This window comes from Asterias rubens, chromosome 2 (assembly GCF_902459465.1).
Source record: "Asterias rubens chromosome 2, eAstRub1.3, whole genome shotgun sequence".
Classification (NCBI taxonomy): Eukaryota; Metazoa; Echinodermata; class Asteroidea; order Forcipulatida; family Asteriidae; genus Asterias; species Asterias rubens.
Genome location: NC_047063.1, coordinates 22,033,225 through 22,057,908, shown reverse-complemented (window position 1 = coordinate 22,057,908; position 24,684 = coordinate 22,033,225). Strand labels below are relative to the sequence as shown.

The following is a 24,684-nucleotide window of genomic DNA, read 5'->3' as shown; positions in this document are numbered from 1 at the left end:
TGAGCGTAAAACATGTGGATTTCTTTTTCAAAAGAGAACTCAATCAATACAAAATCTTATGAGGTTTAGGAATTTGAGGTCGGAATTTGATGTAACCAAGCTTTTCGGGGAAAGTGTGATGCGTCAACAGAATTCGGGTGCTTTTTCGAAATGTCCACATATTTTTCAGTAAACTTACAGGGTTTGAAGATAATGATAGTGGAAAGCTTCCCTTCAAATATTACTAACTGAGGTTTTGTAGTTTTTGAGAAATGAGTAAAACAAGTCACAAAATAGTTTTGGTCTCACGAGACCAAAATTATTTTAACGTGTAAAATCCCCTTAACCAGTTATGATATTATACCAAAACCATAGCATAACTGGTTAAAACGTTTTTACATGCTAAAACTGAGACAAAAATTATTACTTTTACTCATTTCTCAAAAACTGCAGCACTTCAATAAGTAAAATTTCAAGGGAAGCTTTCTACTATCATAATCTTCAAACTGTGTAAGTTTAATGTAAATCTGTGGACATTGCGTTTTTTGTTAGGAAAAAGTACATACACCCTTTAAAGGAGGGAATTCATAGATACATGAAACAGTTGAACTGAGACCACCTCATGTAAATTTCAATGGGGGCTACCGCAAACAAAAGAGTTACAAGTCACAATTATTTTGTTTTCATCATTTCTTCAAAAAAGAAAATGTACTTTATTTTATCAGTTTTAATGATATTTAAATAATGTTTAAAAAAAGAGTTTGCCCTTTTTTCTTTCCCTTATAGCTTAATATTCTAATGGATTTAAATGAAAATTGTATTTTTCTTTAACTGCTCTTTCAAAATATATGACACTCGGTAAACCCTTCAAAGCACAATTTGTATAAGACTTAAAGACACTGGACACTATTGGTAATTGTGTCAAAGACTTTCTTCACAGTTGGTGTATCTCAACATATGCACAAAATAACAAACCTGTGAAAATTTGAGCTCAATTGGTCTTCAAAGTTTTTCTAATGAAAGAAAAAACACCCTTGTCACACGAAGTTGTGTGCTTTCAGATACTTGATTTCATGACCTCAAATTCAAAATCTGAGGTGTCAAAATCAAATTCGTGGAAAATTACTTCTTTCTCGAAAACTACTCCACTTATTCTAAGCAAAAAACTAAGCAGGATACCAGTCGCAAATGATAATACATGTGACACAGTATTTTGGCAGGTAACCTAATTCTTGTGAGCATAATATTATTGTGTATAGATTCTTTTTGAAGTTCTTTGAAATTAGGCTTTAAAGCTTGACACTATGAACCTACAGAGGCCATTTCTTTGTGTATAATCAATCACCTTACACACAGACAATGATAATTTGGGTTTGTTTTTCGACACTTTGTCCAGTAATGATGTCTAAACAAATAGTATGGAACAGATTGGTTTTTTTTTCTGTTAATAAGTATAGTAGAAAGAATGTCACAATAGAGCCATTGGACAATGTCAAATTCTGTGTCGACACTATGAACTTTTTGCTACAAGCTCTAAAGGTTTAAGTTAGCTAATTATGCTATTTTGGCAAGTTTTTAACCGCCATGCTGGCGCCATCTTTGTTACGTCCCCAGTGTACAATAGATAAAATTAAAAGTAAATCTCATTGTACCAAATAGGGACCAGACTATTTTGACCATCCAACCTCCTCTTGGTTACAGGGTAAACGGGACACACAGAAACAAGATGGCCGATCTAAAAAAAAACAGTCTCTTATAGAAGAAAAGGAATTTATTCGGAAGGAGAAAAACTTTTTGGATTCTTGAGGTTCATCAGTTCTTGCCAGTGTCCTCTTTGAGTGCTACTGTCCTGTTGAACACGATCTGAAGAAAAGAAATTGTACAAAGTCAAAATTACTGAGTGTCAGGTTTATTCAGGATTCTCTTTGAAAAAATGTGATTTGTTAAAGGTCAAAGGCAAATAAATACAAAAATAGCTTCACAAACACCCCCTCCCCCCCAAAAAAACAACAACGACTATTTTCAGGAGAATACTCTTTCAAAAGTGTCAAGTCTTTAAAGTTAAGTCCAAGCTCCAAGTTTCACAATAATGGGACTCAGTCAAGTCCCAAGTCCTACAATATTGGGACTCAAGAGCAACTCCAGTCAAAGTGATAAACTTGAATCCCCAACTCTGTCAAACCTAACTTGATCATTATTTATTATAGTATTTCAAGTTCTTAAATATGCCATGAATTGTAATCACGAGTGAGCTGGACGAGAAACTGGATGGGTGCTACACAAAACTTATACAGAAATGCTTCAATGTAAACTGGAGTCAAAATGACAACTACTGAAACATATGTCAATGAACCAAAACTATCCGCTAAATACAACAGTATCGTCTGAGACTTGCAAGGCACTCAAACAGAAACATCAGAGAAACTGTCTATCACCAGGTCACCAAAACATGGAAGGAGAAATAGGGCAAGCCGAAGCTAAGCTATACAGATGTAGTTGCCAGGGATAAATGGGTGCTTCCAACTGATCTCCCCAACTTAATAACGGATAGACAAGAATGGGCAAATCTCAACATGATTCTGATCTCGGTAGACTAGAAAGAAAGAGAGGGAGATTTATAATTACATTGTTAGGCGTCGAGTCAGGATCCACAGAGAAGTAGCCATTCCTCTCAAACTGAAACTTATCGTAGACTTTTGCTCCTTTGACGGACTGATCCACCAGAGCTTTGGGTATCACCGTCAAGGAGTCCTGGGATTAGGCAAAAATGGATAATTGAATAATTAATTGATTGATTAATTGATTTCTTGTTTTATTCCAAAAGGAACATATCACCATTACCCCGGGAAGGATTACAACAATGTTTAAAGAAAAATAATAAAAAAAGTGTAAAAATGATATGTTCTGAAATAACAATATTAAAATTGAATGAACATACAGCCTCATTATTGTCAAGAGACTAAAAAGTTATAATAAGTAGAGGTAGTTAAAAAGTTTTGTGTGTGTCCAGAACCTTTATACTTGCTCACTTTCCCTTTTAAGCCTCGAGCAAAAGAGAGCACATTAATTCTCGATAAGTATTTCTCTCTATTTTTGTAGGGAACATGGCTCCAGCCATGCTCCAGATGCTATTTATTTTGGAGGGATAGTGAACATAACCTAGACAAGGCCAGGCTAGGCAAGAAGTAGAAGATGAATGGTGAATTTATATTGATTTTTACCTGAGCAAAATATGCAATGCAAATCAAGGATTACAATCGTGAAGATTTGTTTGACCCGGTTCATACTTCATGTGAATGCCAATGCGAAGCAAATTTTATTGGTACGCGCTCCTGTTCCAGTTGCACCGCAAGGAAATTCGTTTCGCACGCAGCATACCGATGAAGTATGAACCGGACTTTAGTCTTTGAGTTTGAGCTTTGTGCGAATCAGCATCTCTTACCTGATTACAATCCGTCAAGAAACCACCAGGGACCTCCGCTGGATCCTCCGGGTTTTTGTGCTTGAACCTGTGATTAAGGTCAAAGGCTAGGGTTGACTGTTTGTTTGAGGGGCAGGGGTGTTTGGAATAAACTGCCAATCTCCCAACCTATCAAACCTTTTAAAGGGACACGTAGCCTTGGATCGGTCGATTTGGTCCATGCAAAGCATTTGAAACAGTTTTGTTATTAAATCGATATGGTTAGAACAATGTGTCAAAAGTAGAATATAATGATCCACACATACATACATGTCTCGAAATTGCATGGTTTTCCTTTTACTTTGCGATCTAACACGATCTACTTCTACTTTTAAAAACATCTTTCTAACCGTATGCTTTTTATTACAAACGGTTTCTAATGCTTTGCATGGACCAACTTGCCAAGGCAACGTGTCCCTTTTAAAGACTGAGGGAAGGCCGAAAAGATTTTCCCAAAACTCATGACACTATTTTTTCCCCTTTTTTCTTTCTTATTGAAATAATTTATTTGTTTTATTTTATTTTATTTTATTTATTAATTTCTATAATTCTGTATATATTTTCCTCATTTCTTGCTTTTTTATAATTGTTTTACCGTTAATGTTCTGTCTTGTGCTCAGTTTGTAACTTGGTTTGTTTGTAGGTCGAATAAGGAATGATAATAATAATTCCTTGAGATTATGAAATGCTATTTATTGCTGCTGACAGATTGGAGGGTGGTATAACTTAAAGGGACTGTTTTGTCATGATCAAAGCAGGCCTGTGGCTGTACATGGAATTAGGGTATCAACTCACACAAGTGTGTAAACACCTGCAATCGTGGACCCTCCTTTGTTTAACTCTTTGTGATAGCAACCGTGGACCACAATGATTTCCTTTGTGATAGCAACCTACCCTACCTCACCTACTTACTGCGCATGCACTCTCCGTTGAGTTATACAGAAGGAAAGCGCACAATTGCATTCAGTATGTGAGAGTTTATAATTCAATGTTAAGCCACAGGCCTGCTTTAATCATGACGACATAGCCCCTTTAATCTGAAAAATACTTCACTACCATTAAGGAAAATACAAACTGCACAACATCAAGCTAATTTAAAACATTGCATCACAGAAGAAGAACCTGAACTTGATAAAACTCAAACTCAACTTACAATCGTCCGTATATCCTGACTTCAACTTCCATAGGCTCGGCTACCCAGTGAATAAACGCCTTCGGTTTGGATGCCGTGTCCACCGATTCTGCCGTTACCTTCAGCTCGGTCACTCGGCCCGACTCATCCTTGACGATCGACTTCAGCGTGAGGACTTGAGCTGCGTATTTCAGGCCGACTGACTGGGTTGGGGTGAGCCGCCGGTAGCCCTTCTCGGGATTCTGGGCAAAGAGGAATCAACGGTAAGGAGAAAAGACCATAAGTTTAGCATATAGACCCCATGCATAAGACATCACTAAATTACAGAGAGTAGATCTCAAGACGTTGTTTAAAAGGGTTATAGACTCAATATTGAAGCAGTCAGAACAAAACTTATAAGCTCCAAGCTTTTGACTCATTGTACACAGTCAACCTCAGCAATCTAAAGCTCTTTTCATACAACTCCATTCTCTGTAGTTCCCCCGAGGAATAAAGGTCGACCATTACACATTATGATCGCATTATAAAGCTTTTCACTCATTGTAAAACCTAATAGCAATCTAAAGCCCTTTTCACACAACTCCGTTCTCTGTATTTGCCCCGAGGAATAAAGGTCGACCGTTACACATTATGATCGCATTACCCCGGTCTGTCCAGGGGAATAGCCACCACATCTTCGGAGTAGCGGTAAGCGATAAAACCCTTGGGTATTCTTGAAACATGCAACCCTAAACCCCTGGAAAAGGTACAAAGTGTGAAAGTGCGCCGGGGTAAACGTGGGGTAAAAAAAGTCTGGGGCCTCCCCAGGGCTGTAATCCACTGGGATAAGAGATACCATGTGAAAAGGGCTTCACACAACAGATTAAACATCATCCCTAAAATACTGTTGCCATGTGGTCATGCATTACGTCATTTGAATCTTAATAACAATTACCTCACTGAAGTCACTCTGTTCGATGTAAATGGCGGATGTGAACGCCACCTGGCGTATCCCCTTACTGCTGTCGTGTGGTATGATAGGTATACTCAACATCTCTCTCTGTTTTGAATCATGAAAATACAGAGAGAAATATCAACTAATTAGTAACCGCAAATATAAAAGTTACACAAGTTTATTTTGTTCTACATGTCTGTTAAAGGGAAGGTACACGTTTGGTAATTGTCAAAGACCAGTCTTCTCACTTGGTGTATCCCAACATAAGCATAAAATAACAAACCTGTGAAAATAATGAGCTAAACTGGAAATCGAAGATGCGAGAAAATGATCAGACAAAAAACACCCTTGTTGGACGAATTTATGTGCTTTCAAATAGGAATAAAAGATTTCTAGCTAGAAGTCTTTTATTAGTTTAGTGAGAAATTACCTCTTTCTCGGATTTCCATGCTACATCAGAGGGAGCCGTTTCTCACAATGTTTTATAATATCAACAGCTCTCCAATGCTCGTTACCAAGTCAGTTTTAAAAATAATACTTGTTTTGAGTTATAACCAAATGTGTACCTTTCCTTTAAGGGGATTTTACATGCTAAAATCATTTTGGCCTCATGTTTTACTCATTTCTCAAAAACTACACAACCTTAGTTAGTAATATTTAGGGAAGCTTTCCACTATCATTATCTTCAAACCTTGTAAGTTTAATGTAAATCTGTGGACATTTTGAAAAGTACCCGAATCCTTTAAACCGTTTTTTTTTCTCCTGCTAAATATTTCCCTCTGAATGAAATCAAAATGTGGTACATGTTGCATTATTTTCTCCGGACTCCCACAAATAATTTCGCCCAAATTTTTACAATTTGTTATTTTATGCGTATGTTTGGACACACCAAGTGAGAAGACTGGTCTTTGACAATTACACTCAATCAAGGAATCTTCGATCAAGTTCCATGCTTCTCCTCCTTGAAACCCAAGTCTCGACACTTATGGGGTGACAGGTCTTTTTCTTCAGCCGCGCCACGCATCTGGAACTCTCTACCACTTAATCTTGGATCTTGTCTTTGTACAGCAAAATTCAAGTCTCTTCTCAAAACTTATCTTATGTCTCAGGTTTTCAATGACTAATTTCGTTATGTCTGTTTTTCTTTGTGTTGTGTTTTGTTTTTGGTTTTACTGCGCCTTGAACACCCAGCCGGGTGGAAATGTGCACATTACAAGTCTTATTATTATTATTATTATTATTATTATTAATTACTAAACATGTTCAGTAAAAAATAGATGTAAACCTGCTGTTGAAGTTTTCAAATGAAATATAATACAATACAATACAAAATAATTATTGATAACATTTTGTACTTGACCAGGGATCTGAATCTTACCTTTCGATCTGGAACTATCGTAACTTTGATTGGTTCCAACACAGCCATCACTCGGGGCGCTGTGTTGTTGAGGAAATCCCTGACGCATGAATCAAGAAACGATGGGTCAAAGGTCACCCGTGACATTGTAACACCAATCTATTTGTAGAAAGACAAGAATGTGATCAACCAAAAAATAGTTCCTGCTGTGGAAAATGACAGGGTACCTGTTTGGTCTGAGGTCAGCCGATTTTAAAGCATTTATGGTCCAATTTCGTGGCACTGCTTACTGCCGAGTTCTCCACTTGCAATCACCATTCTTCGCTTAAAGGCAGTGGACACTCTTGGTAATTACTCAAAATAACTATTATCATAAAACCTTTCTTGATTACGAGTAATAGGGAGAGGTTAATAGTATAAAATGTTGTGAGAAACAGCTCCCTCTGAAGTGACGTAGTTTTCGAGAACAAAGTAATTTTCCACGAATTTGATTTTGAGACCTCAAGTTCAGAATTTGAGGTCTCCAAATCAAGCATCTGAAAGCACACAACTTTGTGTGACCAGGGTGTTTTTTAATTGAGCTCAAATTTTCACAGGTTTGTTATATTATGCGTATGTTGAGATACACCTGGTCTTTGACAATTACCAATAGTGTCCACTGTCTTTAAAGGGCCCCAATTTCATACTGCTTAACAAACTTCTTTGCTTAGCAAAAAATGAGTGGGGCACCAGTTGAATGTAAACTTAATGTAGTTTTGGCTGGTTCACCATCTGAATGTCTTGCTTTCCTAATATTTTGTCCCCCTCCAAGCCAAAATCTGGTACTACCCGCAAAAACTGAAAACTGGGTTAACTTGGTCATAAAATATAATAGGACTAGTCCTAAGAGATTTAAAAAACGTACAGCTAGTCCTAAGTTAGGACTAGTTACACGTCCTAACTTGAGACTCTTTGTGAAATCCACCCCAGGTCATGTATCATTGCCCTCATACACAAATTAAAAACCCCAAAACTTGAAAAGTTGTTGTCATTAAACTGTTATGGTCTGGTACCTTGGCGCAAAAGTTATTGATAGCTTCAGGGGGGAACCCACGTCTTCTAAGAGCAGTCAGGGTGAACAACCTTGGGTCATCCCAGTTTCTGTTGGAAAAAGTGAATGTTATAAGCAATGTTTCAAGATGCTTTGAGCAAACTTTTGAGATTTACTATAACTACACAAAAATCACAACATTAATAAAAATCAGTTAGAAAGGATTTCACTTGCTGGTAGAACCAAGGTCAAGAACAATTCGTTACGGAGACCGTGCTTTCACCGAAGCTGCTCCTGCCCTATGGAGTAAGCTTCCTGTCTCACTTCGTAAAATAACATCACTCAACTACTTCAAGAGGGAACTAAAAACACACTTGTTCAGTTAGACTTTCATTGGGTTTTTATTTAAGTTCAATTATGTTTGTTCTTATTATTATTATAAGCTCATAAATACATAATAGCTTTATTATTATTATTATAAGCTCATAAATACATAATAGCTTGTACAATTTTTTTTGGTGTAGTCAGTGTTTTCATAACTGATGATACTCATTAATTTTCAAGTTTTAAACCACAAGGGAAACTGGCAGGATAATTATTTGGGGTTACACGATTTGGGGTTTAACAAATTAAAATTGACTTGAGTGAGATTTGAACCAAGGGTCTCCGGTTTAATGGGCCAACGCTCTACCAACTGAGCTATCTAGCCCTATGTTGGACGTATCCCTATTTTGTCAATATCTTTGTACGGGAATATCTTTGTTCAGAAGCCATAAAGCTAATAGCTGCCGGGAAGGGATCACACCAAAGTTTACAATACAACCTGGGAAGTAGCACCCAGGGTTTTGCTTCAAATATCAAGTTATTAACCACAAGGGAAACTGACTGGGTATATTTGAACTAATTTTGGATTGAACAAAGAAAGCTTTGATATGACCATTTAATCATGATAGTTTACCAATGAGAGAACAGTATGACCTTATGAATACGCATTTGCTTATGAATATGTAAGAATGGTAATCAATATTCATACTTGACAATAACATTCTCAATGAGTTTACAAATTTACCAGTTTGACACCACCATTGCTTAACAGTTTATCAACTTATGAATAAGTATTAGTTTATGAATATGTAAGAATGCTAATCAATATTCATACCTGACAATATCATTCTCTGTGAGTTTACAAATGTTCCTCTTTGACACCACCATTTATTGACAGTTTCATTATCAACTTAAGAATAAGTATTAGTTTATGAATATGTAAGAGTGCTAATCAATATTCATACCCAACAATATAATTTTCAACGGGTTTGCCAATTTTTCTCATTGACACAACCAGAGAGAACAGTTTCACCACATCAATTACCATTAGCTTATGAATATGCACGAGGGGCTAATCAATATTCATACCTGACAATGCCATGCTCTATGAGTTTGCCTATTTTCCTCTTGGAGACCACCGTGTAGTTCATGTTGAGCCTGCCGTACTCCCACTGTACTGGACAGTACTGGTCCAATGCATTACACAGCCAGTAGTACGACTGACGTCTACAATCAGACAAAAAAAAATTGACTTTTAACAAAACGTCTCATACAGAACAATGTCAAATTGACCATACAATAAAACAGGCCTTGAAATAACCCACAGCATTCACAGCAATTGCCGTGGTGCCCTGTGCTTTTGCTGAGGTGCCCTTTGCAAATTTAATTACTAAGCAAAAAAAAGAAAGTTTTTGTACCTACAGGCTTTATGAAATTGGGGCCTTGGGTCAATTTCACAAAGAACTTAAGACTAGTCCTAGGAGATATTAAAAACCAAAGGCTAGTCCCAAGTTAGGATGAGTAACTCGTGCTAACTCGAGATAAGACTTGTCTTAACTCTTTGTGACATCCAACCTTGGTCTTGCAAGAAGACGTTATATTTGTTTCCACCTTACCTAGATTGAAATTCCTTGGTGCATAGTGAGTGGGTTATGTGCTCCAATGAGTCACACAGACAATGAGTGTAGTCATAGGTCGGGTAGATGCACCTGCATCATACAATACAAAATTACAATTAAGATAAATATGTGGTGAATAAGAACACATCTTATATAGAAAGGTTTGCGGTAACACCATGTAATGACTATCTCTAATGAGTTGGGGTGGTTCTGAAAAGAACGGTTGGTTTCAACTCGACGTTTCGATCAGTATGCTCTGATCATCTTCTGTGGAGAATCTCCAGAAGACGATCAGAGCATACTGATCGAAACGTCGAGTTGAAACCAACGGTTCTGTTTAGAACCACCCCAACTCATTAGAGATAGTCATTACATCGTATTTCCACCATGCAAAGTTTCAAATCCTACTTTATCTTGATCATATTTCATTGAAGTGTTTATGGAGGAGTTTCATTCTTACAGCCCATAGAATCACATAAACAAGCATGATATTGGGTCCTTTGAAAAAAAGTAGGAATATTTGATTGAGTACAAGGACTGACCTAAACAAACACATGGTGTTGGATTTAAAGGCAGTGGACACTATTGGTAATTACTCAAAATAATTATTAGCATAGAACCTTACTTGGTAACAAGTAATGGGGAGAGGTTGATAGTTTAAAACATTGTGAGAAACGGCTCTCTCTGAAGTGACGTAGTTTTCGAGAAAGAAGTAATTTTCCATGAATTTGATTTTGAGACCTCAAGTTTAGAATTTGAGTCCCAAAACCAAGCATCTGAAAGCACACAACTTCTTGTGACGAGGGTGTTTTTTCTTTCATTATTATCTCGCAACTTCGATGACCAATTGAGCTCAAATTTTCACAGGTTTGTTATTTTATGCATATGTTGAGATACACCAAGAGAGAAGACTTGTCTTTGACAATTACCAATAGTGTCCACTGTCTTTAATAGACACTTTAGGCTATCAAGTAAAATTGTTCAGGGGTTTTTTTCCCCCAGGGCAAAACATAATATAAAAAAATGACTTAAGTGGGAAGAAAAAAATACGTGTATAAATGCAATGACCTCAAGTTTCAATCGAAGCAAAGTCCTTAAGCTTTGGAGAAAAATTCTGCAAGCGTTTAAACATAACGTCACATTAGGTCAAAATTATGAGATATCGCCCAACACACAAGGCCGAATGGCCACTTCAAGTTGAGAGCTACACTGATTAATTTGGGCTATCAACAACTTCCGCCAGGGACATGTGTCACCTTTTTCTAGGGCTTAAAACAGGGTTACCCCTTCACAGTCCGTAAGGATGTAGGCATTAGTACCATCCACTAGGAGCCTGGTTGGTAGAGCAGAATGCACTACCTTCGTATTCGAGCGACTTACCATTTATCCTTGGAGCGATGGTGAGGTGTAAACTTGATGCGGTATGCTACGGGGTCCTTCTTGCCCTCGGCCAGGGTGTGTTTCATACGAAGGACGGCTTCACCCTCGGCTATCTTACCTCGTCTCATGTCCTGTTATAAAAAAAAAAGAAATTGATTATATGTGAGGCCATTATGATTGGAAACCACTTTGATTGAACCAACGACCTCTGGTACGTTAATCTGGAGGTCTTTGGTTAAAGTCGGCTGCAGTCAACTTTTCTTTGCTCAAACACAAACTAAAAAAATTACATCTCCACACAGGTTTCTATGATACATTTGTCTGCTAGCGATGTTCGATATGAGAGGTTCATACACTACTCACTACTCACTATTGGCAGCATATTGCGCCACAGCACCTTGTAAACCATTAAATGGTGCTAAGGATTAGGTCTTATATCTCAAACTTCGTCCCACTCCTTGCAGTAATAATACCTGGCGCTTTGTATCCTTTGGGAAAAGGCGCGTTATTAATACGGTTATTATTTTTATTATTATTATTATTATTATTATTATTACTCACATCAAAGAGTTTGAGTGATTCCTCAATCGGTCGATCCCTCCACGGCGAGTCTGGATTGTTATAACCTTTAATCTCTTCAGGCTTCATGTGACAGATGTACGCAAGATCTCTGAAGAAAAAGAAACATTTTGCGAGCTATTAAGAGCGTCAAATTCAAGTTCTGGAGGTTAAGACATCGAAGTGTGGACAGGAATCCTGGTCATGGCACTTGTGTCCTTAAAAGAGTTGGGTACTTTTTGTAACACAAAACACACTGCCCACAGATTTACATTAAACTTACACCCTTTGAAGATAATGATAGTAGAAAGCGTATCTTAAAATATTAGATGCTGAGGTGCTGTAGTTTTGAGAAACAAGTAAAACAATATCATGAAAATACGTTTTCGCATGCTTAAATAGTTTTCGTCTCATGATCAGTGAGACGAACATTATTTTCATGACATTGTTTTACTCATTTCTCACAAACTACAGCACCTCAGCAACTAATATTTTAAGGTACGCTTTCTACTATCATTACCTTCAAAGGGTGTAAGTTTGGTGTAAATCTGTGGATATTGTGTTTTTTGTCCCGCAAAAAGTACATAGACCATTTAAAGCAAGATGCATTACTATAATTGCTTCTCTTCACCCAGGGATATAAATGGGCACCTGCGAGGGTAGAGGTTGATATTGTGTATGAAAAATCCATTGGAGCAGCCAGGGGCTGTATACTCCCCAGGGAGCTGAGAAAGATTAAAGGAATATTTTCAGCCCAATGTTAAGTGCATTGAGGCGGTTATTGTAAAATGCACTGTACAAGAACTATTAGTATTATAATAATTTATAATTATAAATACTACAACTATTATTATTATATTATTATTCTACCTTCGGATGAGGTCCACAGCTAGATCATACAGGTTCTGGAAGTAGTCCGATGCATGGGTGACCTTGTACGGTTCGTACCCGAGCCATCGCACCATATCTAAGATCGCTGTGAAGAATTTTTCTTCTTCCTTCTCTGGGTTGGTGTCATCGTAGCGTAGGAACGTTATACCTCCATGGGCCTGGATCAAAACAATTCCAATTTCATTAATTACGTCTGTATTTCCACCCTGGTCCATTTGGGAAGGTATAAAACTAATGGCAATAAAAACTATTGGCTAGAAGCCTACAGCAGCTTTTGAAAGTAAAACACATTTTGAGAAACATTTCACTTTGAAGTAATGTGGTTTATGTAAAAATATTTCAGTTCTTATCAATTTGAATCTGAGACAGTAACGCTTCTCAGATTGTGTGTTCCTATCACAAAAATTTTTTTCCTCCATGGCACATTCATTTTGGATTTTTGGCGATAACTCAAAAAGACCTTTTGGAATAATATTAAAAATAAAAATAACACCATAAAATGTTCAAAAGCCCATGTTAGTTTTATTGTACACATCTACATTTATACCAAAGGTATACTTTGCATTTAAGCCTCACCCCCTGGGGAGGGGGGAGGGGGAGGGGTCACCCACTTCTCAGCCCTCAATCATTGACAACAAGTCCACACAAAAAATCTTAATAATGAAAATTTGTCTTTACACTTTGAAATGGGATTTTAACATAACAATAATAATTTGGGAGGCTAATCATCGTATTTTTAGCATTTCTGCAGAGTACTATTAATTTAAATGGAAACAAATCCACATGGCTTGTACCAGCCTCGTAACCATGGGCAGCGCGCCGTATCGATACCTCTCGTCACTACTGAGAAACAATGCTGATTGGCTCAGATGTCAAGTGCGTGCGTGTGTAGTTTTAAAATATTTGCATATTGATCACGCCCGCGTTTTTCAACGGCACAAACACTTTAAATAAAATTAAAATAAAAGCATTCGTGCGTGCGTGCGTGCGCATGTAGAAAAGATTGAATATATATGCTCATTTACATGTGCTAGCATATAGCACAATTAAACTTGCCGATTGCAGGGGTTATGATTGAGCAAGGCATGCTGGGAAAAAATGGCACGGCGAGATCGATCACCCCTTGTACCCAAGGTTTTAGCCAGGAATTTGCTTAACAGGGTGTCAACATTTTCTGGAAATTTAAAAATGGGTGTCCAAATTCTTCATTTACAATACATTTACATGCAAAATGACAGATAAGACAGGATGTCCAAAAGACACCACACACCCATCTGGCTAACACTATGCTTGAACCCTCAATAGACCGTATTGAATATGACGTGACCGGGCTCAAATATCTGACCTACAAGATGGCGTCTGTGCGTGGCGTGCGTGTGTGCGTGCATGTGCCGTAGAAATCAAATCGGGAATGTTGCGTGCTGCGTACTATGATGATGTACGCATTTGGACACGCATACGGTTTGCCCTCCAAGATGGCGACTTTTCATAGCAAAAAAGGGGTTATTCAACACGGTCTATATTGAGCACAAGTACTGGTCTCTCTCAAAGTCATTGAAGTTATTCTGACAAGAGAGGCTGTTAAAGCTTGAATTTGAATTGTTTCAAAGGTTCTATATTTTTAAAATGTAGAAGTTGAGAAGAGGTGTTAACTTAGAAACCCTGAATAGTTTAAAGAAGTCTTACTCTTGCATAACCAAAGTTGAAGTTGATGGCCTTTGCGTGGCCGATGTGCAGAATACCATTCGGCTCAGGGGGAAACCGTGTACGCACCTGTACAAATGATAAAGATTAATAATAGCAAATATTATAAACCACAAAAGGAAACTGAGTGGATAAATTTTACATGATTTGGGGTTGAACATTTTTTTTACCAAAGCGGGCCTCTGGTCAATTTACAATCAGTGGTGTTTGCGGGGACAACATATATATGACTCTCTCTCTATCAGCTGCGGTGGTTCTGAGAATCAGATGTTTCTTTATGAACTTGGCATTTCATTGAAGAACTGATCAAAATGCCAAAATGTTAACCACCAGATCTTCTCAGAGCCACCACAGCTCATACAGAAAGTCAATAACATAGTGTCTCCGCAAAGTTCATTTGAATACATGAAACAAACACACATCTCAAAACATCTCAAACACTCATACAGACAGAGTTAAAAGTTTCAATTCTATTTTGCAATAATTCATAAATATTTCAAGCCAAGAGATGTTTATTTACCCCTCCACCGGTGAGCTCCAGATGCTCCTTGAGCAACTCCATGACCTTCGGAGTCACAATGTAACCATCAGTCTTGTAATTGTCACCTGCAGAAAAACAAACAAAACAATTAGGCAAAAAATATATATATTTTTCCGGTTACATTCATTTTGTTCAATTATAGTCAATAGGTGGCACGTTGTGGGGTTTTTTTTTGCCCTTTTTTCTTGATTCTGATATGTACGGCGAGTGAGTAAAAATACCTTACTTGCCAGATTCAATTCAACCAAAAACTAACGAGTGAACAAAAACTGCTCTGAAATAAATCAAAGACCTCTTCAGTATACAAACCAGACAAATTAAAGAGGACTAGGGGAGAAAATATTTTTGTTTTGTTGAAAATTAAAATTGTTAAAGGCAGTGGACACTATTGGTAAGTGTCAAAGACTAGCCTTCACAGTTGGTGTATCTCAACATATGCATAAAATAACAAACCTGTGAAAATTTAAGCTCAATCGGTCGTCGAAGTTGCGAGATATTAGTGAAAGAAAAAAACACCCTTGTCACACGAAGTTGTGTGCATGAACATGATTGATTTCGAGACCTCAAGTTCTAAATCTGAGGTCTCGAAATCAAATTCGTGGAAAATTACTTCTTTCTCAAAGACTATAGCACTTCAGAGGGAGCCGTTTCTCACAATGTTTTATACCATCAACCTCTCCCCATTACTCAAACCAAGAAAGGTTTTATGCTAATAATAATTTTGAGTAATAACCAATAGTGTCCACTGCCTTTAATGGCCTGACGTTTTGACCCTAACAGAGTCTTCCTCGGAGGCCTTGTCTTTCAGGCAACTAACTATGTTTGCAGCAGATAATTGTATTTTCTCAATATTTGTTGTCTTCTAACAAATCAGAGTAATGCTGACACTACACTGAAATCTCAGAGACTAGCATCTCAAACACTCTTTAGTCTCCTAATGATGACTAGAAAAGGCGGAGTCAAAATGTTGAGAATTCACTCCATGAGTGTAGTTAACTGTGAGAAGTCCCCTCATTCCACTAATAGCGAAATCCAGGCTACTAGGCATTCATAGCTTACACTGCTAGCTCAGAAATTTCGGCGCTTGCACAGTAAGCGGAGAATGGTGATTGTAAGTGCAGAATTCAGGTTTAAGCAGAGCCATGAAGTTGAGCCATGAAGTAGGTTATTTACCAGGTTTGTGGAACTTGACCGCTTCTCCCATGAGTTGATTGATGGTTTCTGCTCCACCTTCAGCCGGTGACGCTAGCTCTTTCTCGGGCTCGGATTTCCGCTGTTCTTCCTTTGTTTTGCTCTTCCCTTTCGGCTCCTGTTAAACCAATCAGATCAAAAGTATTATTCCAATCTTCTTTTTTCCTGAAAACTCATCTTACCGAGGAATGGTCTAAAAGTATGCCTGGTAAACAGATGTAATAATGGTGTATAGTTTCTTGACCTAGCTACTGCAATATGTGCACTATGCAAGCACCAAATATTGTTGTTATTATTATGGTTTGCTTATTAAAGACAGTGGACACTGTTGGTAATTGTCAAAGACCAGTCTTCTCACTTGGTGTATCTCAACATATGCATAAAATAACAAACCTGTGAAAGTTTGAGCTCAATTGGTTGTCGAAGTTGGGAGATATTTATATGAAATAAAAAAAACTCCCTCGTCACACGAAGTTGTGTGCTTTCAGATGCTTGATTTCGAGACCTCAAATTCTAAACTTGAGGTCTCGAAATCAAATTCGTGGAAAATTACTTCTTTCTCGAAAACTAAGTCACTTTAGAGGGAGCCGTTTCTCACAATGTTATACTATCAACCTCTCCCCATTACTCGTTACCAAGTGAGGTTTTATGCTGATAATTATTTTGAGTAATTACCAATAGTGTCCACTGCCTTTAATATGCTTATTTTGACTTAAAAAATCAACACCAGAGACAAAATATTTAAGGAAAGGTATATGTTTGGTAATCACTCTTAAAATTACTGGCAAGAAAAACTTTGTTAGTTAGAAGTAAAGCAGCTTTCAATATTAGGAATTTTTTTTCATTTCACTTTGAAGAAATGTGGTTATAGAAAATGATATCATTTTGTATCACCCACAATCTGAATCCGAGATACATTACTGTCAGAAATGTTTCTCAGATTGTATATTCCAATTACAGATTATTCTTCCTCTGCATGGAAAAAAAAACAGCTCTAGATTTTTTTAATTTCTCAAAAACGCTACCACCTTTTGAAATGCAATTTTCACAGGTTAGCTTTGAGCAAGTTCGATCAACGACCATAGTTAACCATAGTTTGACTAACTCTGATCGAACCCGCGTTAGTCAACGATAGTTGGACCAGTCTAGTCGACTATTCGCAACCATCCATTCGAGGCTGGTCGAGGTTGGTCGCATCGTTGGTTACCAATAGCAATTGTTCATGTCATAGTGCTGCAGGCAGAGAGGACCAATTATTATTTCACATTCGGTCACTAGACAACGATAGAGTCAATCGCACTTTCATTTCAGCGCGCACGCGCTTCGTACGTCAGGAACTCACCACTAGTCGACGATTGTAACCCGATCAAACTTCCTCTTTATTGTATATACCCACATTGTGTTGAACAATCAAACAGTTCCCAACCACAGAAGGGATAGGCTCCCTTTATGATCTTCTCGTACCTTTGTCTTGGCCGGCTTCTCTCTGTCTGCGTCCGTCTTAGGTCCAAGTAGATCCAACACCTGCATGTCTACCTCATTCTTGATTGCCTTCCCATCGGCCCACTTCAACAGCTGGCGTGCCTCCCCTGTTCATAAACAAAACCCAATCCACGCTGACAAACTAAGCACAACACTGCATAAAACTGATTTAATGTAAATTTCGACACAAATTCAATCCTCTGATTGTGATGTCTTTCTGCTCACTAGGCTTATCTCAACATATGCATAAAATAACAAACCTGTGAAAATTTGAGCTCAATCGGTCATCAAAGTTGCAAGATAATAATGTCACACAAAGTTGTGTGCGTCTAGATGGTTGATTTCGAGACCTCAAGTTCAAAATCTGAGGTCTCGAAATCAAATTCGTAGAAAATTACTTCTTTCTCGAAAACTATGGCACTTCACAGGGAGCCGTTTCTCACAATGTTTTATACTATCAACCTCTCCCCATTACTCGTCACCAAGTAAGGATTTATGCTAATAATTATTTTGAGTAATTACCAATAGTGTCCACTGCCTTTAACCAGCATGATTTGTTTGTGCTTAGCTCCTTTTTGTGCTTAAGAAGCTCTGTGAAATTTGGCCTTGCTATTACACAGCAAAGGTTGTGTGTTCAAATTCCATTTCCCACCCTTTTGATATCCAGTAATATTACATAGGGAGCATAGCAGTGTCGTTTATTAATTTTGGTTTTTATGTGTGTTAGCACTGTATACTCAGTTCTTTCCCCGAGTCCTGTGAAAAAAAATATCACAGGCATGTTACTCGGGTAGGATTCGAACCCAGGATCCTTGCAATTCTAGAGCAGTGTCTTACCAACTGGACTACCGAGGTTGCCCGATAGCTAGAGGCAGTTCGAATCCTATGTTTTGACAGCGGGTACCGCAACGATATAAGAGATGTTAAATTTGGTGTTGTTTATGTTCAGAGAGGGAAATTCTAGAAGCTACAGTACAGCAACCTCAATGTATTATTATGTAAGGTTAAGGGTCATAAGGTTAAGGGTTAGAGGTCAAATGCATCAGGTCATTCTTACCCATTAGGATTCCCATACTGTAGTGATATCTCTTCTCCATTAGTTCAGCAGTGTGCTTCTTGATCACTGACTCAACCTAAAAAAAATAGTAACGATCAATTAAAAATGGTCAATGGCCTGGGCCCAATTTCATAAAGCTGCTAAGCACAAAATTTTGCTCAGCATGACATTTCTTCCTTGATAAAAACATGATTATAACGTCCGTCGATGTCGGTTTTTTCCCATTATCGATATATTGAAAATTTAATATCGAGTATACTCGATATATCGAGTATTTCCCGCGCGCAAGATGGAAGCCTAAAAACAGCACTTGGTATACTCATGGAGGTAGAAATATTTATACCATAGACTGACAGTTTAATAGGGTTACATTTCAACTTGTTTTTGTCTGATCCCCCGAACTTGTTTGTAGTCCAAACAATTTCAGATTGCGTAGTCCCGCCCCGATTATTTCTGGTTTTACAACAAAGTATGATCGCCGCTACCGCTGGCTTGGCCAATTAGTGAACGCTCACCACAATTCTCGATTCGTGATTGGCCATGATTGGCCGTCTCAAAATGACACAGAGCCTTTGTGAGCTGCGTGACTCGCCGACATTAAGGTGTCAGTTGCCGATGCATTGACGTAGAAGTGTCAATCAAGTTGTCCGACGGGCGCGCGGACTACCTTTACGGTTGAAAATGGTTGAGATAATCATCAAAAAAAAATCACAAGAAAGTCCCGCAAAACACAGACCTACCACTCAGCGATCACAATATACAACGCACGCAGCATGCAGTCACATAGTCTCCAATAAAGGCTCGTAGTCTTTTTACTTTGCATTCTATAACCAAGGCAAGAAACATTGAATGCTAGAACGCCCTCTATTGTCGAAATAACGCAGTGCATCACGCGATACCGCCTTGACCAAAGACTGCATGTGTCTGCGCATGCTTGGGCAAACAGGTTTTCCCCCCGAATTGCAATAACCATACACGCTGGTGTGCACGCTTAAACCGTACAACAGCATAGTCTTCGCTGGTACGCACGCAATAGCCGCCGACAGCGTGGTCTGCGAAGCATATAGTTCCTCGGAAATGTTAGCTTGTTCACCGAAAACAACACAACGTGTAGGCTTTATTTGACCAAAATGACGCCATTACGATACCTTGGATTGATAGAAAGATTATTGTAAGATTGTTTTCTTCCTTGTTTTGTTTTGTCTTGTTGATTCGGGGAAGTTTTTGCGGGGTATTTTTGCAAAGTCAATAATGCTGTGATGAAGACGCATCGATTTTGATCACATGCACAATGGGAAGTTGCATCTTAAACAGCCGATAGGCTAGGGCAGCAGCGGCGGTTTCTTTTGAGGTTTTACAGTGCGCTCGCCGCGGGGTCGTGAACTTCTGCGGCGGGCCGGCGGCTGATGGCGAAAACACAAAGAACATGCAGACATACTTGCTTGTAAAACGTATGTTATTTAATAGGGCAACTCAAAATGATGAAACTACATAACGACGACGGCTTTTCTAATACTCAAACACAGATTTCTTTTAAATAATCGGACACTCTTTTGGTATTTTCGATATCATTTAGGAACATCGAAATTTTCAAAACATCGCAATTTTTTGATATATATCGAAAATCCGATATTACGATATGATTATAAAAGTGACATCGGCGATTTCGATGTCAAAAAAATATCGAGTTTTTGAGTATTTTCGATATATCGACGGACGTTACATGATTACCAACCAAATTTCCATTTGTTGCATAATGCTTGTTACTGGTATTCAGCTGTTGTTTAGCCTGCCGTCGGACAAAGACTTCAAAGCTGTCAATAAATACCTTGCCTATTAGAGCTTGCTAAGCATAGAACAAAAAATGCAATTTCACTGAAAAACAGGATAAGTTTTGGGTCTAACATTGGCTTAAATCTGCAAGACTTACTGCATCCTCAATCTGCTCTGGTGTGATGACCACCCCAATACCACACGCTAACTCAAAAGCTTTTGCATCGACCGGATCACTTGGATGCGACTTGAAAAAATCCAAGGCAGCTGAGAAGAAGAAAAAAATACATATAAAACTGACGTTAGCAATTTTGTTGTGCTTACACAGGGTAACAACCTGGGCCAATTTCATAGAGCTGCTTTAAAGCAGGAAATATTACTTAACAATTTTCTGCTCAGCAAAAAGAAGCAGGATACCAGGTATGAATTGCACATGTGAAATGGTATTTTCGCTGGTAACCTTATTCTAGTAAGCATAGTTGTTTTGTGTTTAGCTACTTTTTGTGCTAAGCAGCTCCATGAAATTGGGCCCTGTTAGTTGAGGCTCTGACTGAGCTGATTCCCTTGTGTTGGGCAGCAGTCCTAACCAATGAATTTAGGCTATTTGACTGTTTCTGCTTAGCAAGATTTGTCTGCGCATAGCAGGTTTTTGTGGTGATAATATACATACTAGTTGAGGCTCTGAGATGGAACCCTTCAGTGGCCCTCCAGTTGTAACAATGTCAACATTATGGAGTTGCTGGCTGGTTGCCTGTTGCTGCTGGGCAAGATTTGCTATGCTCAGCAATTTGTTTGCGTTTAGCAAGTTTTTGTGTGTGCTTACACACACGTGGTAACATACCCGTTAGTTGAGGCTCTGAGCTGATTCCCTTTGAGACGATGTAACCGAGAAGAAACCCCAGTCTTTTCTGATGGTTCAATCTTGTGGCTGTGTGGTACAGCAACGCTCCACACGCTTTGTCAATACTGCTCCCACCATTCTGTTTCTTAGCCTGCATTATCAATAATGGAATTTGTTTAAAAATAATAATTATAATAATAATAATTTAAACCAGTTTTTATATAGCAATTTTTCACGAATGAGGGCTTCTCAAAGCACTTCCAACATTATTACCCCTGGTCATTGGGCCTTAAATCATTCCTTAAACCATCTCAACTCCCTGGGGAGTATACAGCCTGTGCGACAAGTATATGGGCTACTCGGCTAAACCAAGAACCATCTCTGCCCTCACAAGTTCCCATTTACATCTGGGTGGAGAGAAGCAGTTATAGTTAAGTGTCTTGCTCAGGGACACTTGAAATGTCACGACCGGGATTCGGCCCCACACTCTGCCGAACAGAAGCATCAGAGCTTGAGTTCGGTGCTCTTATCCACTCGGCCACGACACCCCATATATTTGTTAAGGTCATGCAGGGCTTGAATTTTACACTAAGCCCGAGGCTAGTTAATTTAATGTCGGGCCAGTAAACTCAAGACAGAGTCCAGTGGTCTTGTTGTATTTGTTAATTCAACAACTTTGTCAAAACAAAAAAATGATGTTCAAATGTTGAGTTGGAGTCTCAGAAATATCTTTCAGTACGCAGATTATCAACCATTAAACAGTTCTAAGATCTTCTCTTAGTGTTTTGTTCAAATTAAACACTTAAGATGATAAAACCGTGTTCTCGTTTTGATTTTATAGTCATTTTGATTCTGGTCTATTGTCATTTTGATTCTGGTCTATAGTCATTTTTATTCTGGTCTATTGTCATTTTGATCCTGGTCGATTGTCATTTTGATTCTGGTCTATTGTCATTTTGATTCTGGTCTACAGTCATTTTGATTCTGGTTTTGTAAATAAAACGCAGGTCCAGTAAAGATTCTGAGCTACAAGTCCTGTGGTCTTGTGGATTTTCCATCAAAATTTAGCCCTGGTTTGGTGCTTTTTATGATAGTTTTTTAGCCATATTTATATTGTTCTCTATAATTATAAATTGCACTTTTGCCATGTGACCCCAGACCAGAGCCACAAAGGAGGAACAGTTTCTTTACTTTCTTTTCAAATTGAAGCAGGGATGACATGTCATTTGGCCCTTGAAAACATGTAGGAACAACAACACTGAGTATATAGATGTAAAAGGGCTGACCTACAATGGTACATGCTTTAATAGCCGAATTTGTTGATTTTGCCTGAGGCCATACGCCCCCCCCCCCTCCCCTAAAAGAAAAACCAAAAAGCAAAACAGGCAGAACACACAACCCCAACCAAACAAAACCTTACAACTTATGAAATTATGGCAATTCAGGCTTCACGCATAATATTATAGTCTCAGCTGACCTTGATTAAAAAAACAACAACATTTAAATCATTTTCATAATCATATTCATAAATCATATCAATGTCTTGAATTTGAAAGACGAGGTTGTCACCATGCGACGACAGCATGCATCAGATTCAGAAGACAACTTTATTGACCAGCCAGGCAGCAGCGGTCGAACTTGTCTACACTTACCTCATTAATAACTTCTTTCAAGCTGTTTGCTAAGGCTTGATTTTTGATAGTTTCTTTTGCTTTCTGCTCACTCAACCCAATACTCGTAAATAAGTTGACTAAATCAGCAGAAGACGACATTTTTCCGCACCAACCCGGTACTGAGGTCTACACTTCCGAATTTCACAGACAGCAACACATTGCTGATGAAATGTGGTTTCGCCTGGTGCAATATCTGAACTTGATGTCCTATTTAAAAGTATAGTGACGGGGAAGAAACGCGACCAAAGTTGTTTTAGTTTTAACTATAGAGGGCGCTATCCCTCTGAAAGCGTGGCACACTTTCCGCCGCTCTCCACACACTCTGCTGCATGCCATGCATTCTACAGCTTAGTCTTTTTTCGAGAACTGCCGGAAAAGAGGGCAATTCTCGAAAAAATGGGCTAGGGTTAGGGTTAGGGTTGCATTGTTTTGTTACATTTTTAAGTTTACAAACAAGTTCAGAGAGACAATTACCACTTTGAAATTTTTTTGTTAAAATAACATGCTTGAATAGATCTGTGTTGGAGAACTACACAACTACATCATGAGGTTGTTTTCCCCTACCTACAGATCCATGCAAAACGCAAAAGTTTGCGCCCTCATCCTACAGTAGACGTAGCCAGTTGAACTTGACCCGCCATAGGTCATGCTCAACGGGACTCGGAATCGGGTCAATTCTGACCCGTTTTTTAGTACATCATAAATCAGAACAATAAAATACTGAAGTGACCGAGCGGAAAACTGCAAAAAGAAAATAACATTTCGATAATCTTGTATTATTGTCTGTATCCGTGACAAGATGGTGTATTTTTAAATGTCACACGCAACTTATGTGAAAAAAGGGCTGAAGAAAAGAAAATAAGACAACGACAGATGTGTTAGTTTTGTCGAACTAAAAAAAAAAAATACTTAGCGTGCGTGCTGGCCATAGAGCTATATATATAGCTCTGTGGTGCTGGCACATTTACACAACCAATACGATATGAACAATGATTGAAGAATAATAACAACGATGCCAAAATAATGCATCTGTATTATAGTCTCACTTTCCGGTCTGACACAACAATGTGGCGTTTTAAAAGTTCCGCGAAAGAGGTCACAACGAAGATTTTATATATTTTTTTATTATACATTTTGTAGATTATATTATCAGAATTGAAAGTGATGGTAATTGTCAAAGACCAGTGTTCTCACTTGGTGTATCTCAACATATGCATAAAATAACAAACTTGTGAAAATTTTAGCTCAATTGGTCAACAGAATTGGGAGACAATTAAGAAAGGAAAACCCTTGTTGGATGAATCTGTGTGTTTTCAGAATAAAATACTTCTACCTATAGAAGTCTTTTATTATTTTTGTGAGAAATTATCTCTATTTAAAAATCTATGCTACTTCAGAGGGAGCCGTTTCTTACAATGTTGTTGTATACTATCAACAGCTCTCCAATGCATGCTCCCTTTTGGGAACTATACCAAAAGTTCAAACTAGCTTTATAAATTAAGATTTTAGACAGTCGCAAGGTACGACATGACATCCAAGTGCCTTAAACAAATATATTAATAAATAATTTTACTCTGCCTTATTCACCAATTCACTACCTTCTTATACTTTTGATCTTGTCCGCCGTGGTATGGCCCTTTCCACCCCCCCCCCCCATCTGTATCCTTATTCAGTGTTTACACCTAGTTTTTTCTGTGTGCAGTGCTGTCTGCCTGAAATATAATAGGGTAGTCACTCTGATTTGTTGATCATCTCAAT

At 38.2% G+C, this 24,684-nt stretch overlaps 1 protein-coding gene across 1 annotated transcript; it reads right to left on the bottom strand.

Moving 5' to 3' along the window:
• Positions 1-1,090: 1,090 nt before the first annotated feature.
• On the bottom strand, positions 1,091-23,095 carry LOC117303557 (glutamine--tRNA ligase-like). Its single transcript, XM_033787778.1, has 20 exons — positions 22,906-23,095; positions 21,254-21,404; positions 20,570-20,679; positions 18,640-18,715; positions 17,565-17,689; positions 16,083-16,218; positions 14,889-14,974; positions 14,351-14,437; positions 12,644-12,822; positions 11,777-11,885; positions 11,216-11,346; positions 9,833-9,925; positions 9,306-9,443; positions 7,915-8,002; positions 6,884-7,021; positions 5,506-5,610; positions 4,593-4,813; positions 3,422-3,488; positions 2,605-2,730; positions 1,091-1,842 (listed from the first exon to the last, which is right to left on the bottom strand). The coding sequence occupies exons 1-20, from the start codon at positions 23,023-23,025 to the stop codon at positions 1,792-1,794; spliced, it is 2,337 nt and encodes a 778-aa protein (XP_033643669.1). The 5' UTR covers positions 23,026-23,095; the 3' UTR covers positions 1,091-1,791.
• Positions 23,096-24,684: the final 1,589 nt, after the last annotated feature.

Coding starts and splice junctions, on each gene's coding strand:
- LOC117303557 (XM_033787778.1), bottom strand. CDS start 23,025: ATGTCGTCTTCTGCTGATTTAGTCAACTTATTTACGAGTATTGGGTTG. Junction 12,823..14,350: donor TCAACTTTGGTTATGCAAGA/GTAAGACTTCTT, acceptor GTTTTGATCCAG/GCCCATGGAGGTATAACGTT. Junction 3,489..4,592: donor GTCAGGATATACGGACGATT/GTAAGTTGAGTT, acceptor CCTTAATCACAG/GTTCAAGCACAAAAACCCGG.